This window comes from Salvelinus namaycush, chromosome 33, assembly GCF_016432855.1.
Source record: "Salvelinus namaycush isolate Seneca chromosome 33, SaNama_1.0, whole genome shotgun sequence".
Classification (NCBI taxonomy): domain Eukaryota; kingdom Metazoa; phylum Chordata; class Actinopteri; order Salmoniformes; family Salmonidae; genus Salvelinus; species Salvelinus namaycush.
Window position 1 is genome coordinate 679,298 of NC_052339.1, and position 20,275 is coordinate 699,572.

Consider the following 20,275-nt stretch of genomic DNA (forward strand, 5'->3'; position numbering starts at 1 on the left):
AGAACAGGCAGTCCTAAGGCAGTTAGCATGACACTCAATGCTCCAACTAGTTACCTTACCCGTCACCCAATCAAACGAGGGATTGTGTTCTCTCAGCCAGGGGTATCCAAGAACCAGAGGAACATGGGGCGAAGGCAGAATGAAGAAGGAGATAACCTCTGAATGATTCCCCGACAACAACATCTTAACCGGTTCAGTCCTCATAGTGATCCGTGCCAGACTGCTGCCGTTCAGAGTGGTTGCATCAATGGCTTCCGGCAATTGCTCCTTGGAAAGCCCCAGCTGTTCCACCAAGTCGGCATCAATAAAGCTGCCATCGGCACCTGAATCGATAAAAGCGTTCATCGCTAAACTCTGATTCTTATTCATGAGGGTCGCAGGAAAACGGGGTCTGACAGGGTTCTTGGGAGGTTGAAACTGGCTCGCTAAAAGTCCTCCCAAACTTAGCGAGCCGGGCTGTTTAACAGGCGCTGAGGACAAGCGGAGATGTAATGTCCCGAGCTACCACAGTAGAGGCAGCTGTTGGTCTCACGTCTACGTTGGCGCTCCTCCTTAGTTAACCCGTGCCGCCCCACTTGCATGGGTTCAGGATCTGGCGGCAAAACACCTCCACTAATCCCGTGTGGGGAATAATGATCAACACGTTCTGGTCCACTTCCTGACCCGAATGGTAACCGAGTTGCTGATTGATTGGACGGGCCCCACTGCTTCTCCCTCCTCCTCTCTCGGACTCTATTATCCACCCGAATAGATAATGTGACCAAACTGTCCAGGTCACTAGGCTCTGGATAGGAGATCAGCTCGTCCTTGAGTTGCTCCGACAACCCTTGGTAAAAAGCCGCTTGTAGTGACTCCTCATTCCAACCACTCTCCACAGCCAATGTCCTGAATTCGATCAAAGTCTGCCACACTGCGAGCTCCTTGGCGAAGAGAGAACAAACGCTTAGCTGCGTCCTTACCTCGGACTGGTTGGTCAAAAAGCTTTCGCATCTCTGCCGTGAACTCCTGGTATGACGCCATGCAGGTGTCCTGTCGTTCCCAAACGGCTGAAGCCCATTCCAGAGCTCTACCACGCAGCAGTTCAATAACAAAAGCTATCCTAGCCTTCTCTGTGGCGTAAGAGTAGGGCTGCAGATCAAAAACTAAACCACACTGCATAAGAAATGAACGGCATCTTCCAAATCCCCTTCGTACTTATCAGGCGTCGGAACCTTGGGCTCACGGAAGGAAACCGCTCCAGAAGCGGCAGGTGAGAGGGGTGAAACAGGTGGTGGATGATCCGCCGGCAAACTGAGCTGATCCTGGATACTCGTCAAGCTAGCAGAGAAGTTCCGGACTGAAAACGCTATCTCCTGTAGCGCCGTGCTGTGTTGTCCCAATATCTTCTCCTGATGGGTAATGGCATGGCAAACGGAGTCCAGGTCCGCTGGGTTCATCCTTGGCCGGATCGTTCTGTCACGGTTTTCTAAAGTAGAACCCAGAAGCAGACCAGGACAAGGAGAGTAGGATGAAGGTGAGTATTTATTTACAAGTTTAAACGTAGAGGTAGAAAGATCCAGGTGGCGGAGCGGGCAGCGGAGGTGAGTTGATGGGAGTGGATAGGCAGATCCAAGGGAGTAACAGAAGCCACCGACGACCAGGCAGGGATGGGGTGAGTGTTCCGGGTGAATGACTGTAGACAGAACAAACGGAGGTAAGTTCAAGGCAAGCAAGACGTACAAAACAACAAAACAAACTCTATCAAACTGGAGGCTGATACGCTGGCACAACATACTGTTCATGGCTAACGATCCGGCAGGGAATGGATGTCAGGTCAGAGCTTATGAAGTGGAGGGGTGATGATCAGGACCAGGTGTGCAGATAGCTGATGGGATACAGGTGCGGGTAATCAGAAATCTCCCAACTAGCTACGTCGCCCGGCAACCAGACCGGGTACGTTCCAGGACACCGGAAAAACACTCCAGGACAGAACACAGGCAAAAACAGACTCAGGAAGCGGGATTCGTGACATTCAAAGTGTTATTGGCCCTTGCCCTGCGATCCAGTTCTTGGTCCATTCTTGTCAGGGGTTGTAACTTGTTATGGCCTGGCTATAGGCGATATAAAGTAACAAAATCAGATATTTGGAATAAAAAATTACTTCAATGTTACATATTTTTATTTACAATGTGGAGGAATTTGTAAACCGTTCTGACTAGATGGAGTACAGCTACAACCAGAACTGACTTTTTCATAGCAGGTTAGGAGAATTTACACAGCAGATTTGGATAATTAACGTGGCAGGTTAGGAGGCTTAGGTTAGGGTTATAGGAAAGGTTTAGGGTAAAATGCTCTCCTAACCTGCTACTATAGTCACAACCGTTTGTAGCTGTCCGTTAATCTGTGTGCCAGGGGTTTCCTTTGGCAGTGACGTAACCACTGGTCTGGACTATGCACGTCATTGGATGTAACAACAGAATAGTAGGCCTTCTTTTTGCTTCATAAGTGGGATGCACTGTTAAACGCTACATCCCGAGGGGTTCGTGCTGATTGTAAGGAGATTGTGACAACCGGTTAAATGGCATCCAAGAACAAGATGTATGTCAGAAGACGTATACTTAGAATACGGAGGAGGAATGGAGGGAAAAGAGAGGCAGAGGAGGTATAAGAGAGAGAGGGAGGAAGGGGTGAGCTCGAGTCGGTTAAAAATGGCGGAAAAAGGGAGATGGTTTGTTAAAGAAGTGTAAGCAGAGTGAACTGAAGACTGGAAGAGAAATGGAAGTGAATGAGGGCGAAGTTTCCGAGGTGGTAGGTGTGGTGAAGTTCTCATAGCCCGAGGCTTTGAGTCTGTGACAGTAGGAGTGAAGATTTTTGAAAAAGTGGAGCCTTGCTTTTGAGTTTTGATGTTTAGTCTTTGCCCGACAAAGTGATGTTAGGATATCAAATCAAATCAAATTGTATTTGTCACATGCGCCGAATACCTTACACCAATGCAGTTTTAAGACAATCCCCCAAAAAGTAAGAGATAAAAAAAACAAATAATTGAAGAGCAGCAGTAAATAACAATAGCGGGGCTATATACAGGGGGTACCGGTACAGAGTCAATGTGCAGGGGGCACCGGTGTCGAGGTAATTATGTACATGTAGGCAGGAGTTATTAAAGTGGCTATTCATAGATAATAACAGAGAGTAGCAGCAGTATGGGGTGGTGGGGGGCAATGCAAATAGTCTGGGTAGCCATTTGATTAGCTGTTCAGGAGTCTTATGGCTTGGGCGTAGAAGCTGTTTAGAAGCCTCTTGGACCTAGACTTGGCACTCCGGTACCGCTTGCCATGCTGTAGCAGAGAGAACAGTCTATGACTAGGGAGGCTGGAGTCTTTGACAATTTTTAGGACCTTCCTCTGACACTGCCTGGTATAGAGGTCCTGGATGGCAGGAAGCTTGGCACCGGTGATGTACTGGGCTACACGCACTACCATCTGTAGTGCCTTGCGGTCGGAGGCTGAGCAGTTGCCATACCAGGCAGTGATGCGACCCATCAGGATGCTCTCGATGGTGCCGCTGTAAAAACTTTTGAGGATCTGAGGACCCATAGCAAAAAAAAATTGTCTCCTGTGGGGAAATAGGTTTTGTCGTGCCCTCTTCACATAGTCCACAATCGTCTCATTTGTCTTGATCACGTTGAGGGAGAGGTTGTTGTCCTTGCACCACACGGTCAGGTACCTCCTCCCTATAGGCTGTCTCATCGTTTTCGGTGATCAGGCCTAAAGCTGTTGTGTCATCAGCAAACTTAATGATGGTGTTTGAGTCATGCCTGGCCATGCAGTCATGAGTGAACAGGGAGTACAGGAGGGGACTGAGCACCCACCCCTGAAGGGCCCCTGTGTTGAGGATCAGCGTGGCGGATGTGTTGTTACCTACCCTTACCACCAGCCTGTCAGGAAGTCCTTATATATATGTTATCCTGTACGAGCTTTTGTGCTGAATATGTTACGTTGTTACAGGTGTCAAGCATGTGGCAGCAGTGTGTAGGATGGAGGTTCCTAGGTGCGAGAAGTGTGCAGAAGGGCATGAGACAAAGGAATGTGTAGCATTGGGGAAGGTAGTGGCATGTGTTAATTTTAGAGCTGCCCATAGGGTTGGGATCAGAAATGTCCTGTGCGAGAGAGGCCGGTTGAGGTTTCCAGGGTTAGAGTAGTGCAGAAGTTGTCATATGCGAAGGCAGTTAAGAAAGTAGAGGAAGATGGGTCAAGGGGGAGGGATCTTAAGAGGAGTGGTGTGAGTATTTGATCTGTACAAGTACAGAGGGTTATTAAACTAACAAGTGATATATATTTCATTAAGATTGATAGGATTTTTTTTGCATTTATAGCAATGGTTATCAACTGTACTTAAGGGATGGAATGTAAGTCGCAGACAATTGAGGTTGTGGTGGCAGCTGCAGAGAAGTATTTTGAGTGTGCAAGACTTTATGTCAGAATAGTTACAGGGTGTGTTGAGTGGTGAGGTCCCCTCCTTTCAGTCTGTTGGCCTGAGGTAGGACTAAATAGATTTAAATAGTAGAAAAGGGTGGTGTTCTTTTTTATTATTATAAAACAAAATTGTGAGTGTTAGATGGTAGGGTATTTGTTTATTCATTTTTTTCAAGCAAAGTATGGGGAGTTGTACTCCAGTCTAGTAGGTGGGGGTAATGCAACATTCATTGGATGCCAACCACCGTTAAATCTCATCGAATAAGAAGTAGTAGTAGTCGTCGTAGTAGTAGCAGCAGCAGCAGCCCTTCAATTTGAAAACTGGAGGGCCCTGCAATCTAACGTTATCTAGTTGACGAATTATGTTCGGTGCATATCGGTTATAAAATGTAATTATATAACCAATAAAACTCTAAATATAATATTTGAATTTATCTAAATATGTGATAATACGGCTATCCACTAAAATACGTAAACTGTCCGTGGATTTTTTTTAATTGTTTTGTTTTATTGAATCTGCCGGAGTTGATTTGAACTCCAAGGAGAAAGAAATCTAGCATAGTTTGATGCGTGCTAGCCACTTCCTTGTTCGTCCAAACTGGATTGTTGTGGCAAGCGTAAAGTAATGTCGTTACTAAAAAGTGAAATGTTTTTATTTCTTATTTTCAGCACTTTGGGAATATATTTTTAAAGCCGAGGTGAGCTGCGATTTTCTTCCAAGAAACATTTCCTTTCGAGCAGGAGACATCGGGCCTGCTACACTCAACATGGAATGCAGTTACGAGACACTGCCTAGCTAGCTACAGTTGCTAGCTAGCTCTGGTTAGCTAGATGGCACATCTTTGGAATCTTACAGTCCGGGATTATAATATTTGATTTATTTGTCATTAAATTAATTTCATCGAGGGAAACATTAGATTATGGATTTTTTGGAGATGATGAATGCGATGGATTATCGTTTGTAATAGCTCACTGCTGGTTACTGTCTGACGAGCTAGTTATATTAACTTGCTACTGCTAGTTTGCTAACTAGCCAATTTGTTGCAAATGTTTTGTGTACCAAGGAACATAACACCGAAGACAACCAATGTTACCAAAAGTATATATCACATATTTTTGATAAATGCCTAACTCGGAGGTAATTCGCGAGGGTCGGGGAAGAAGCCCATCAGCACAGAGAAGTGACAGACCGGAGCGACGCAGTAGCGTTAGAACTATAAGCGGTGCTACTCAGCAGCGAGAGAAACACCGAGAGAAGAGGCTGTCGTCTAGTAGAAAGAAACACAGTCACGCAAGGGAGAAAGAACCATGGCACACGGTAGGTGAACGGAGAAGCACTCTCGAAAGAGAAGGTGAACCTCGGACTTTGGTGGAATATGAAGACGTGAGTTCCCAATCAGAACGCTTTTCTGGGAGCCCTTCACCTAAACCAGAACCGCATGCTCGGATTTCGGTCCATCGATTTAGCAAAGTTTTGTTTACAGACATCAACGGACCGACATCCCGAGAGAGATGGTCTCGAAGAGACCGGGATATAGTGCATCTCAGGAAGGATGAACAAACCAGTGGTTCATCCGAGAGGAATAGACAAGAGAAGGAACCGAGAAGAAAGGAACGCCAGAGCGGTGAGAGGGACTCTTCGAAATCTCGTGGCCTTAGTGCCACCAAAAACAACCGAGATGGTGCGAGAAACAGTGACAGTGACGGCAAGAAGACGTCTACAACATTGCCGCCCATGTCTTTGGATAAAAGGGAGTCTAAACGGCACAAAAGTAAGTCACGGTCTGAAAAAGAGGCCCTGTCTGCATACAGGGATGCACCACAATCATACCGAGATGACTGTGAAGAACTCGGAGCCTCCAGAAGAAGTCCTGGTTTCAAGGCAGAAAGTCCACATGGGGCATCTTATTCCTATGGATACCAGTCTCCCAGTGGTAGTTATAATAAACAGTTTATATGTAGAAGAAGTCCCAGTTATGGGAACAAAAGGCTGTCCCCTAGTTTGACATACTACAGCCGAGATGCTGAGGTCTATGACGCCTACAACATTTCAAAGTCGCCCAGTTCATACTCAAGCAACAAAAGAAAGCGGTCTCCAATGAGCCCATTCAACAGGCGCAGTTCTCCAAGCTATGGCCGACATAGTCCATTTGAACAGGGAGAACTTGTCTCAAGTCCCTACGGTACCCGTCGGCGATCACGAAGTCCATACCGAAAGTCACTCAGCCCAAGTCCAGTCATAAGGTAAGCAGTCAATCAGATGGTACTGTACCTGTATTAAAGTCAAAGATAACACGCCTGGTATAATTTCAGGTGTCAATCGTCTATCTGGTCTGATTTGGACCAGTGTTTTAGCTACTCTTGTGTGATCATGTTCAATATTGTGTTTTATGCCCTTGGATTGCTGAGTTAAGAACGTGCCGTAAGCTCACTGCACAGCTAGCTTGCAATGTTGCAAATGGAGCCATCCAATCGGTACCCTTTGGGTGGCTCAACCCATTGGAACGTTGTCAAGGAGGCCGGTTACATGTGTTGTGAAGCAGAGCATCACTGGTTCGAGCCTAGTATGGACAGTGGAGGAAGCTAAGTTGTTAGCAGCACACTGACCCCCGTTACACATACTTCCTCATTATGTAAATATGATTACACAGAAGGCCTTAGTTTGGAAGAGAGGCCATCTCCTTTTCAAAATGCAAGATGGCTTAAGACAACAGAACGCTTACAACAGATGGCCTACGAAGTGTTGAATTAATTTGGCACATGGAAACGGTGACAGTAACAGCATGCACATTTGGCTTATCAATAGTAAGTAAGCGCTTGACTGGTACTCTGTCATGGGGCCGCTAGGTGCTTTAAATGCTGCCTGCCATTGTATCAGTACCCAAATGTACAAGTGCAATGTATCTAGATACCCATTAACGCATTGTAACATGATCAAAAATGTTAGCTAGCTAGTCACTTCGATGCATTCCATACATTCTGACGGATACATTATTTCTGCTGCTTGTCATGTTGTGTGCTGACTTCATCCACAGGAGCCACTGGGAGACACCAGAGTTTCAAAATCCTTTGCTTTGGTTGACTAAAGTTATGCAACACTGGCTTGAGGGGATTAAATGTGAATGGTTACAAAGTTAATATTTTGAATCATCCATTTTCTTTGTTTTTATTTACTAAAGTTTCAATGTTTGAAAGAAGGCTACACGGTGGACTACACGTACCACCTCAAGGCTCCTGACTGCAAACATTTTAGTCGCACCCTTTGACTTGGCTGTGCGAGTAAAACATTTCATCGGTTGCATCAGTGCAAGCTGCACATTCTACATGGTCACCTCACTCAAAACGTCCTATTTTTTAGGGGGCTAAAATCCTCATGATTCCAGTAATGAAAGTGTCTGCCTGTCGCGGTACCCGTTTCACTAGGGTCTGCTGCTGTGTCGAGTGAGCCTCTCGCCCCTTTCCCGGGGAGAAAAATGCTCTGATTTGTATAACATTTTAAAATCCAATTGCTGGCAAAGCACTGCTTTCCTGTTGACAGCTTTCTGTAGGTAAACTTTTTATTTCTCAGCTCTCAATTTTTAGCTCAGTAGCAATTATTTACAACCGTTATATTTTATATTCATGTTTCCATATTAAAGGACCCATGAGCGCCAATGTGGAGTAAATAGAAGTATGTCAAATGAAAGCTGAGTCTATTTTTAAAAATGTATTGAGGCATATATATACTAGGGATGTGACAATTTTAAAGTTTGCATTTCCTTCTCATTTAACTTCTCAAAATATTGCCATACAGGACTCCGCTGCTGTCGTTTGCGTTTCTTTTTCGTTTTTCAGGGATTCGATCTTGCAACCTTTCGGTTACTAGTCCAACGCTCTAACCACTAGGCTACGCTGCCGCCCCGATTGCACGGGCAGGCACGACTCCAACACCATCATTAATTTTGCCAATGACGCAACAGTGGTACATCACTGGGGCCAAGCTTCCTGCCATCCAGGACCTCTATACCAGGCGGTGTCAGAGGAAGGCCCTAAAAATTGTCAGACTCCAGCCACCCTAGTCATAGACTTCTCCCTGCTACCGCATGGCAAGCGGTACTGGAGTGCCAAGTCTAGGTCCAAGAGGCTTCTAAACAGCTTCTACCCCGAAACCATAAGACTCCTGAACATCTAGTCAGATGACTACCCAGACTATTTGCATTCCCCCCCCCACACACCTTTCCACACCACTGCTACTCTCTGTTGTCATCTATGCATAGTCACTTTAATCAACTACCTACATGTACATACTACCTCAACTAACCGGTGCCCCCGCACATTGACTCTGCACCGGAACCCCCCTGTATATATATATATATATATATATATTTTTTTTTACAATTAAACCGCAATAGTACGGTTTGACCATCTTGAGACTCAGGAGCCAGTATACACTTCCCCAAAATAGTCTTTAGTAATTTATTGACAGATTTCGAGAATAGAAAATTCTCGAAATCTGTCAATAAATTAGATTTTTTTGTTGATGATTAAAAAAAGTGCTTCTCGTTGAATGACAAACACTTTATTAACCCTTAGCCTACAATTTCCGCAGCCCCGTGGAAATCGATTTAATAACATCCCCATCAAAATCCGTCTGTTTTTAAGATTGGGAGATGTTTTTTGCATGGGCTGCCTCTCAATCCATTGTCTGAAGGTCCCCAGTACCAGCAACAACAAAAAATGAATGGAAGTATATATGGAGATAGTTTAATTAGTGAATCAGAGCTGCTTACAGATCGAATGTCAGAGCAGCTTACCGATCACTGTACCTGTACACAGCCCATCTGTAAATAGCACACCCAACTACCTCATCCCCATAGTTATTTTATTTTTTTTTGTCTTTTTTTCCCAGTATCTCTACTTGCACATCATCATCTGCACATCTGTCACTCTAGTGTTAATGCTAAATTGTAATTATTTCGCCACTATGGCCTATTTATTGCCTTTACCTCCCTAATCTTACTACATTTGCACACACTGTACATAGACTTCTCCATTGTGTTATTGACTGTACGTTTTCTTATCTCATGTGTAACTCTGTGTTGTTTTTGTCGCAGTGCTTTGCTGTATCTTGGCCAGGTCGCAGTTGTAAATGAGAACTTGTTCTCAACTGGCCTAAATAACTAGTTAAATAAAGGTGAGGGTGGAAAAGGGGTGGTCTTAAAATTCAAAATCAAATAGCTAAATTCTCCTTGGTATGACCATCATAAAAAAAATCTATATGTTAGCTTAGAATCTACGTCATCACGCCCAGCATTTTATCCACAAGTCAATTTGATGGTAACGCATCTCTTGTGGGGAAAAAGTGCATGTTGTTTTCATGCTGATTTTAAAAAATATATATATATATATATATATTTGCATAAATCTGTCGTCAATTAGATGGAAACCTAGCTACTCAGAGACATTGGTATAAATATGAGGTCAGGGTGGAATCTGGATTGCCTGAGAGAGCTCCGCTTTGTGAAAAAGTTTAGTACAACTGTTTTACTAGATTGTGATTAAGGTTGTAATGATGCTTTTAATGGCTCTGAATATAAATTTCCATTTCAGTAGTCTGCTAGATTTGCACTAGGTAGACATTATGCACCTTTTTAATGAGAACTTTTCTCCTGTGATAAAGGTTCATCATACAACCTGTGTGTCTCCTTTCTCCAGGCGATCTGGTAAGTCTCGAAGCAGGAGCCCGTATTCCTCCTTGAGGCACTCCCGCTCACGCAGCCGCCACCGCCACTCTGGCTCCCACAGTCGACCTTCCAGCCTCTCCCCCAGCACTCTGACCTTCAAGAGCAGCCTAGCGGCCGAGCTCAGCAAGCAGAAGAAGGCAAAAGCTGCCGAGGCAGCTGCCCGGGCCAAGAGCTCCAGCAACGCCTCCAATTCCACCAAGGGCACCTCTACAGGCTCCCACCAGCCCAGCCCCAAGGCCAACCCCACCATCAAGATGGGCCGGCCCCCTTCCCCGCCGCCTCGCGAGAAGGATCCCAGGACCCCTGTGTTGAGCCAGCCCCAGTCCCCTGCAGACAGGACCTCCAAGAGGAGCACAGAGCCCCATCAGCCCAGCAGGGACAGAGAGCGGCACCCCTCGGTGCAACAGGACAAGAGGAAAGCACCAGCATCCGGACAGGGCAAAGAGAAGGGGCGAGTAGCTGCCCCGACTGCCTCTACACTGACATCTCTACTCCTGCCCCTGCACGTCCTCGAGCACTTAGGTGGAGCAGACGGGTAAAGGGAACGTAATAGAAAATAGCTTTTATTATCATTTTCATCACTCCACCTCTCTGTGCTGTTCCATAGCCTAACTTCTCATTCTCTTCTTCACCTGTGCAGCTTGAAGGAGGTCTTACCTTCGCTCTCAGGGAAGAAGCCAGCAGAGCATCAGAAGGCCCACCACCTCCTTGCCGACCTGCCCCTTCCTCCTGAGCTCCCCGGAGGCGGCGCCTCCTCCCCCCACAGCCCATACAACGAGAAGAAGACCACCACGCTTCACCGCCGGCCCAAGTATGTCTGGGCCCCTTGGCCTTCCGTGTCTGCTCTGTGGAACCATTATACTCACCCTACCTCTTCCATGGTCTATGCTTCTTAGTGCTCCTTGAGTTTCTACTGCCTGGTGTTGACCACCACTGCTTGACCTAATCTCTAGTTGGTTTGTTTGTCTCCCAGGATCTGCGGCCCACGTTTTGGGGAGATCAAGGAGACTGAGATAGACTGGGGGAAAAGGTGCGTGGACAAGTTTGAGATTATCGGCATCACGGGAGAGGGCACCTACGGCCAGGTGTACAAGGCAAAAGACAAAGACACAGGTGAAGACTACTTGATGCTTTCTTTTCTCAACATTTCATGTAGATCATAGGCTACGCCCTATCTTCCTGGTAGCTCATATTATAATAATTATTTCACGATCAACATTTTAAAGCAAAAACTCACTCTACTCCAAATTGAAGTCTTTCTATGCCCTGTGTATCAATTATGTATGAACATGTTGTAGCAGGATCAAGGGTGTGGGGTTTCCACATCACCAAGTTCAATAACAAAACAGGCACCAGTAAACCAAATAGAATGCAAAGGGGAAGTTTATTGGGGATTTTGGTACACGGGGAAAGAAGGGGGAATTCACCCGTCACCTCACAGTCCACAAGCCGTTCCGTTTTCCAGGGGTAATCCTCACACTCGGGTTCTCAGCCAATCTGGTCTGTTACATGGGGGTTAGTCCGACAGTCCAGGTCACAACGGGCAATCACACAGATTTTGCTCTCGTTTCTCTCACTCTTCATACCTCTTGTCTCACCTCCTCTGCCCCTTTGTGTAGGCTGCTCCCTTCTTTACCCCCAAGCACTCCCTGGCTTAACAATTCAGTCTTGCCTCGTTGGGGGCAGGAAGTCCATATAAGGCTTGTGGGTAGAGCCAGCAACCTGCAAGCTATCTTTCCTCAATTACCACTCCCCTCACCTCTCCCTGCCGTCTGCCACAATGTATTCTATAATATACTCTGCCCTTTATCTCTATCCCCAATGGTGTAGCTGAGATGGTGGCCTTGAAGAAGGTGCGTCTGGACAACGAGAAGGAGGGCTTCCCTATCACCGCCATCAGGGAGATCAAGATCCTCCGGCAGCTCAACCACAAGAGCATCATCAACATGAAGGAGATAGTCACCGACAAGGAGGACGCCCTGGACTTCAAGAACGACAAAGGTCCATATGACAAAACCCTCTGTATTAGCATGTCCGCACTCCATTCCCTAAATAGTGCACCACTTTTGACCAGAGCCCTATGGGACCTGGTCAAATGTAGTGCACTATAGGGAAAAGCATTTGGGACGCAGTCCATGTGTCTGCATTTATGTTTGTCCATGCATCTGTTTCCCTTCTATATGATCCATCCTCCTCCTACAGGTGCATTCTACCTGGTGTTTGAGTATATGGACCATGACCTGATGGGCCTCCTGGAGTCAGGCCTGGTCCACTTCAACGAGAGCCACATCAAGTCCTTCATGAGGCAGCTGCTGGAGGGCCTTGACTACTGCCACAAAAAGAACTTCCTGCACAGGGACATCAAGTGCTCCAACATCCTGCTCAATAACAAGTGAGTGCTCCTCAGGATAGCTAGCCTCCTGGTCCCATATCTGTCGGTGCTGTCTTGTCAACTCCTATGGTCATTGTCACGCCAAAGCACAAGCAGCTCTGGGACCAGGCTAAAGGATAGCCAATGTCAAAGAACCTATTTCTATCCACCGCGGTGTCAGTGTCTGACAGAAAGGGGTCGGAAGTCAAGTTAAAGCAGTGTTCTGTTCTCTCCGCCAGGGGTCAAATAAAGCTGGCAGATTTTGGACTGGCTCGACTTTATAACTCTGATGAGAGGTAAGTGTCCCGATATGGCTTACAGTTGATTACTGCCCATAGTTATTGGATTTTCAGATGTATTACTGTTTATATGTTTCATCAAACATATAGGTCTCAACTGTGTTTTGTTGTGGATGGTATTATTGACACTGATGCATTTGTCATTTTTCTGTCCCTGTCTTGTAGCCGCCCGTACACCAACAAGGTGATCACCTTGTGGTACAGACCCCCTGAGCTTTTGCTGGGGGAGGAGAGGTACACACCTGCCATTGACGTGTGGAGCTGCGGGTAAGAGACAAATACGTTGCGCTGACATTCGGTGTGGTGTTTCACTGGCTTATGAGAGTCATGATTCTTGAACCAAGGACAGATGATGGGTCATGGTTCTATAAAGATGATAATGTATTCATTCTGTTTTTGTCTGAAATCCAGGTGCATTCTGGGGGAGCTGTTCACGAAGAAGCCCATTTTCCAAGCCAACCAGGAGCTTGCCCAGTTAGAGCTGATCAGGTATGTTGTGGTCAGAGGAAAAGGGTACTATAAATCCGTCATTGTCTTATTCTCAGTATTCGTTTAAAGATTCACTATTAAGAAATTGCTCTGTCATTTCCTGGTTGCTAAAATTCTAATAGTTCGCCTAATTTCAGTATGTGACAAAACAAGAAAATAAAGAGTAGAGCAGGGCTCTCCAACCGTGTCCAACCTAGCGCACCTGACTCTAATAACTAGCTGATTGATAAGCTGACTCGGGTTAGTTACAACTGGGGTTGGAGCGGAAACCTACCGGAACAGGGTTGGAGAGCCCTGGTGTAGAGAATCATTGTACCATCTAAACTGCTGTGAAATATATTTTCCATAACCAAAAATATTATATTTTCAGCTGTTTGAATACAATAAACTGAAAGTAAAAGACGCAAAACCAAGAAGCATAGAAATGGCACACACAGAACAGATCTACCACTTCTTAGATTTGCTTTCAATGATTGACAGATCTATTCACATTTCTATGTGAATTTTGTCAGGTCGCCCAAAAATGTACATATTGCAGCTTTAACTGTCTGAAAGGCCTTCAGCTATCTCATATGACGGTCTTCCTGATGGGGCACAATAATGAACTCTAGCCCAAACTGATGGCTTCTCTCCCTTCCAGTCGTATCTGTGGCAGCCCCTGCCCCGCCGTGTGGCCAGACGTCATCAAGCTGCCCTACTTCAACACCATGAAACCAAAGAAACAGTACCGGCGGCGGTTACGAGAGGAGTATGCTTTGTGAGTCAATCAGCTGGTTTGAATTCAGTAAATGGGTTCGTCATTGACGTATGAAAATAATACACGGCATTATCCTTTGGCTGTGTTTGACTAATCACTTGGTCTTTCTCTCTGGTCAGTATTCCACCCTCAGCCCTGGACCTGTTTGACCACATGATGTCCCTGGACCCCAGTAAGCGCTGCGCGGCCGAGGCGGCGCTAAGCAGTGAATTCCTCAAAGACGTGGACCCAACCAAGATGCCCCCACCAGAGTATGTTTGGGAAAAGTCATTACTCCTCAGTGTCTGTGATCCATCACTGTAGAATGTACACTACCGTTAAAAAATTTGGGGTCACTTAGAAATGTCCTTGTTTTTTAAAGAAAAGCACTTTTTTTTTGTCCATTAAAATAACATCAAATTGATCAGAAATCCAGTGTAGACATTGTTAATGTTGTAAATGAATATTGTAGCTGGAAACGGCAGATTTTTTTATGGAATATCTATATAGGCGTACGGAGGCCCATTATCAGCAACTATCACTCCTGTGTTCCAATTGCACGCTGTGTTAGCTAATCCAAGTTTAGCATTTTAAAAAGCTAATTGATCATTAGAAAACCTTTTTGTAATTGTTAGCACAGCTGAAAACTGTTGTTCTGATTTAAAGAAGCAATAAAACTGGCCTTTAGACTAGTTGAGTATCTGGAGCATCAGCACTTGTGTGTTCTATTACAGGCTCAAAATGGCCAGAAACAAAGCACTTTCTTCTGAAACATTGTCGTTCTGAGAAATGAAGGCTATTTCATGCAAGAAATTGCCAAGAAACTGAAGATCTCGTCCCCATTGCTCTTTTCCAGTCTCCCCCTGTGGCAGGACTGCCACGAGTTGTGGAGTAAGAAGCGGCGGAAACAGAAGCAAATGCCAGAGGAGCTGTCAGCTCCCAAGGCCCCCCGTAAGGAGCTGGGGCTGGGAGACGACAGTCGTAGCAACACCCCCCAGGGCTTCCCTCCGCCCGGGGGGCTCAAAGCCCAGCCTGTGGCTGCCTCGGCCCTACTGGGTGAGTGAATGGGTCTCTAGTCTAGTACCGCAAAGTCAACCCACCATACTTGCCTCATGCCTTGTCAGTTATACACTAACAACAACTTGGAGTGAATTATTAGTTACTTTTTAGTAAATCATGTTTTCTTTTGTCTCCCGTAGACCCAAAAGGTCCCAACTGCCAGCTGACCCAGGAACAGCTGGCGGTCCTCCTGAAGCTGCTTGGCCAGTCCAAGAGCACTGTCAACGCAGCCCAGATCGCTAAGGTCAACTCTGAGACACTGCAGCAGCTCTCCAAGGTCCTGCCACCAGCGCCCTTTGACTCCAACCAGCCCCCAGAGCCACCCCCTCCGCCCAAGCCCCCTCTGATGGGTGGAGCGCCCCGCACGCCCCCCATGCCCAAGCTCCCATCACCACCTCCCTCGTCGGTTTCGCAGGGGAAGCCTGAAGGTGAAGCATCTTCAGCCACCCAGACGGCGGTCACCATGCTGCTGGCCCAGCTCCTCCAAGCCCAACAGAGGCAAGAGGCCAGGGACGAGGCAGTCGGCAGAAACCCACTAGCAGGACGGCCTCCGCCACCCCCTGAGCCCAAGCAGCCCCCAGAGCCCATCCCTGTCTCTCCAGGTAACTACACTCATATATAGACATTTTGCTAGTTGTGACCATCCAGTAGGCTTATCTTTCTCTAATTTCTATACACAATGAATTTAATGTTGGATAGAACTCCAACTAGAACTATCCCTTTGCATTGAATTAACATCATGTCTTGTGCTTTCCCCCTTAGTGTCCGAGGGGAGTGGAGTTTCCTCCAGACCCATCCTACCCCCTGACCAGAGACCCCCTGAACCTCCAGAGCCCCCTCCCTGCTGCGAGGACCTGGACTACCGGCAGAAGATGAAGCCCAAGACTGGCCACCTGCCGCCCATGCTGACCTCAGGTATGGCCGGTGAGGAAGGAAGGTTCCCGGAGCAAGTTTACTCACCACACCCCGGCGCAGAAGGACCGGGCTATGGCGGTGACTACAGCCGCCCACCCCCTCCACCCTTCCCTCCTGCAGGTTTTGGCGACAGCTACATGGGCCACATGCTGGGGGGTGGCCTGCCCCCCCACGCCCTGAGGGAGGTGTTCACCAGCAGCGCTCCGACCCCCGGCTCATCCTCAGCTGCCGGGTCCCTGGCCCCCTCGCTCCAGGAGCCCTACCCTTCAGGCACAGGTGGAGGTAGAGGTGGCAGTAGCATGGTGTTCAGCGGGGACAAAGACCACCGTTTTGAGTACAATCAAAGCCCCTCCTTGCTTGTGGAAGGGCAGGTCAACCCCACCACCATCCAGCTCTACAACCATGCCACCCCTCCCCCGCCCATCCCACCTCCAGGCCAGTCCTGGGGCTCCCCTTCCCAGGCCGGGGCCCCATCTATGCCCCTTGGCTTCAACACAAATGTGAACTCAACAGCCATCCGAGGGCGAGGCCTCCCCTTCTGATTGGCTGTGGCATAGTGAACGGGGCGGGGTGTGACGATGGAAACACCCCAGACTTGAGGACTCAAAAGAAACTGAGCCCAAACCCTCTCAGGCTGACCAGAGGGATCTGGAAATGCGCACCTGATTTGTAATAATTTAAAAAAATCTGTGTCAAGCATTGTAGTCCTAATTTATCTGGAATGTGGGGTATGTTGCAGAAGGAGGGGGCTTTTCCTGCTCGTACCTTTTTGTATTTTTTTTTGCAATCTATTCTACTTCTGTCTTTTAAATTAAACATACCTTTTTCGAGTGTACATTTACCAGGCTAGGTATGCGTTTTAAATATGTACTTTAGCCGTTCTTTAATTACTCCCGGACAGACTATTATTAATATTTTTTGCACTACTGACTAAAGAAGGCGAGAACAATTTAGGTATGAAATGAATGAAGTGCTATATCTGCACAATTATAAAAAGACCAGTTATGTAGTTTTTGGGGGTTAAGAATATGTTGCAACCAGGAGGTCTCAGTTGATAGGGCTTCTCTAGGCTTGTTTTTGATGAAAAGTTCAAGTGTTATTGTCACATCCACAAGTACAGTGAAATGCTTAACTTGCAAGCTCTACCCAACAGTGAAGAGACCCATGATTCCAGAAAGACTGGTAAGGACTTGGGTGAATGCAGTAAAACTGATAGCTACTGAATGACTTGATGAAAGGCTGTGTTCACTTTAAATTCCACAAGCCCTCTGCCAATTGCCATTGTAAAATCGTATGTAAACAAAAAGAGATGTAACCCAAGTTCAAAAAGGAGACAAGCAACTGTCCTTTTGTACTAAAATGTGATTTTTTTCTCCATTTGGCAAATGTTTATTAAAAAAATGCCAACAATGCTTTCTTTGAGTGTACTTTTTTGATGAACGACCGTCATGAGGTATCATCAGTTTCTCTAAACACAGAGTTGCAACATCGCAGGACTTACGTGAATGCTTGCGAAACAGACCAGGCCGGGGTTTGAGAAGTCAATGGGAAAAGTGAAAAATCCTTCCTTTTTATTTAATTTTCTCAGTCTAAAGGCACAACCTAGATTCCAGTCGATGTATTAAATCGTTGAACATGTTACTACTACAACCTTGTGAAAGTGACAAACTAACATTTTAATTTTCATGAGCTTTTATATCAAACGAGGTTATGATTTGAAAGCCTGCACAAGTGCAGTTTGGCGCGAGACGACCATTAGACCTGATGACGCCTACAAGTGTGATCTGGGATTTCTATTGGAGAAGTAGTTTTAGCCTGTCTTCATACTGTACTGTCTTTGTTATCATACCTGAACATACTAACCACTGGAGTGCAGTGTAAGTCAACCAACAACTGAGCAAAAATGTGACAATTGTCTGAGAAACAGACCATTTAAATTCATAGCCTAGAAAAGACAAACTGATGAATGACAGTGATTAGATGCTCGGTTGTTTTTATTTTTCTATACAATACTATTTTGGCTTGGTAGTTTTGCTGCTAAAAGAAAGGCATGGATGAATGAGGATGAGATGAAGGCAGGAACCACCTGGGATGAAGTCAAGAAAGCCACCCAGGATAGAGTTCACTGGAGATGCACCGTTAAAGGCCCTTTGTTCCACTAGGAGCTGAATGGAGTTAGTCAAGACTTCAGTTGAAATGTCTACATATCCAAGGCTGATGGCCTGTGTGAGAAGGAAAGACTCATTAAACACAACTGTGGCTTCGGTTGTGTTTAATGACTAAATGCTAGGTGACAAGGCGGCAAGCGGTACCGGAGTGCCAAGTCTAGGACCAAAAGGCTACTTAACATTATCTATGCATAGTCACTTTACCCCTACCTATATGTACCCCTGCACATTGACCCGGGACCGGTACCCCCTCTATATAGCCTCGTTATTGTTATTTTATTGTTACTTTTGATCATTTTTACTTTAGTTAATTTGGTAAATATTTTCTTAACTCGTTCTTGAACTGCATTGTTGGTTAAGGGCTTGTAAGTAAGGTCTACACCTGTTGTATTCGGCTCATGTGACAAATAACATTTGATTTGCTGCCTCTTGTGCAGGTGCTATAGCAAAAGGGCAGACTATTGTTGTTGCCACCCCCAGGGCAGGTACTATAGCACGAGGGCAGATTATATTGATGTTACTGCCCAGGAGGTAAGGACTTTTGATGTTACTGCTGCTGGCGCAGGTACTATAGCATAAGAGCAGATTCTATTGATTTTGCTGCCATTGGGGTAGTAACCATAGTAAGTACAGATACTACTCATGTTGCTGCCTCTGGGGCAGGTACTATAGTGTATGGGCAGACACTATTGATGTTGCTGCATCTGGGGCAGTTACTATAGCAGAAGGGCAGATACTGTTGATGAACTAAAACTGTCTATATTTTTTTGTATGAACTGTTTGTCATTGTGGCCATCGTTACAGTGACTGATTGTCAGGCAGTGACTACCCAGCATTTTTCAATTTATTGAATGAAAGGTGACATTTTTTTTAAATATTAAAGGAAGCTTAATATACTTTTTTAAGATACAGCATCTATATGTAATTGCTAGCAAGAGTTATTTTCTTTGTAGGGCAAAATTGCCTAATACTTTTATCACATGTAAAATAAATACATGGCTAGGGAAATTACAAGACTTGCCGGCTTTAAAATAGACATGAACGATCAGACATGAACGACCAAAGGAAATCGCAGAAAGACGCAAAGTACTGCATCCACTCTTCGAAGACAATAGACTAAAAGGGAGACGTATAGCTCTCGTAGTCAACAAGCTATATGTTGATAACCAACTGTTCCGAGACACCAAGACCACTTCATGGCTATTCTAACACCGTTAATGGTAGGGATTGTAATTTAAAAAAAGAAGGAAATGACACAATTCAACAATTAATAAAGAAACTATAAATACACTATACTATTCAAGTTTATGTATAGTATTTATAAATAGATAAAAGATTGGACAATTCATGAAATAATAAGAGTGAGTGAGTGAGTGAGTGAGTGAGTGAGTGAGTGAGTGAGTGAGAGTGCATCCCACAACTGTTGACAGAAATGTAGAATTCCTACTTCCGGCTGTTATGGGTAACAATCCTTCGTAGAAGTGCTTATATTATTACGCATACTATTCGGCAATTGTGGAAATCAATATATCATGTATATAACTGCCTTGGCAGCAGCTAATGGGGATCCATAATAAATCCAAATACCAGTCAGAAGTTTGGACAAATCTACTCATTCCAGGGTTTTTCTTTATTTTTGCTATTTTCTACATTGTAGAATAATAGTGAAGACATCAAAACTATGAAATATGAAATAACACATATGGAATCATGTAGTAACCAATAAAGTGTTAAACAAATCAAAATATATTTTGTATTTTAGATTCTTCAAAGTTTCCACACTTTTGGCATTCTCTCAACCAGCTTCATGAAGAAGGCTTTTCCAACAGTTTTGAAGGAGTTCCCACATATGCTGAGCACTTGTATGGCTGCTTTTCCCTCACTCTGTGGTCCAACTCATCCAACCATCTCAATTGGGTTGAGGTTGGGTGATTGTGACTCAATTATTATGGTGGGAGATTATAATACGGTTTTAAGTACCTCAATTGACTGTAAAGGAAATGACACACGGGCTCCCGAGTGGCGCAGCGGTTTAAGGCACTGCATCTCAGTGCAAGAAGCGTC

At 45.5% G+C, this 20,275-nt stretch overlaps 1 protein-coding gene across 1 annotated transcript; it reads left to right on the forward strand.

Moving 5' to 3' along the window:
• Window positions 1–4,777: 4,777 nt before the first annotated feature.
• Window positions 4,778–17,456, forward strand: LOC120027765 (cyclin-dependent kinase 13-like). The gene is made up of 14 exons (XM_038972785.1): window positions 4,778–6,695; window positions 10,146–10,709; window positions 10,815–10,985; window positions 11,148–11,287; window positions 12,005–12,175; window positions 12,377–12,566; window positions 12,785–12,841; window positions 13,010–13,111; window positions 13,256–13,333; window positions 13,974–14,090; window positions 14,210–14,341; window positions 14,926–15,125; window positions 15,269–15,730; window positions 15,891–17,456. The coding sequence occupies exons 1-14, from the start codon at window positions 5,575–5,577 to the stop codon at window positions 16,583–16,585; spliced, it is 4,200 nt and encodes a 1,399-aa protein (XP_038828713.1). The 5' UTR covers window positions 4,778–5,574; the 3' UTR covers window positions 16,586–17,456.
• Window positions 17,457–20,275: the final 2,819 nt, after the last annotated feature.

Excerpts from the sequence above, each read along its gene's own strand:
- LOC120027765 (XM_038972785.1), top strand. The coding sequence starts at position 5,575 with ATGCCTAACTCGGAGGTAATTCGCGAGGGTCGGGGAAGAAGCCCATCA. Across the intron at positions 10,710-10,814 it reads CACTTAGGTGGAGCAGACGG|CTTGAAGGAGGTCTTACCTT; the intron begins GTAAAGGGAACG and ends TCACCTGTGCAG. Across the intron at positions 13,112-13,255 it reads ATTGACGTGTGGAGCTGCGG|GTGCATTCTGGGGGAGCTGT; the intron begins GTAAGAGACAAA and ends TCTGAAATCCAG.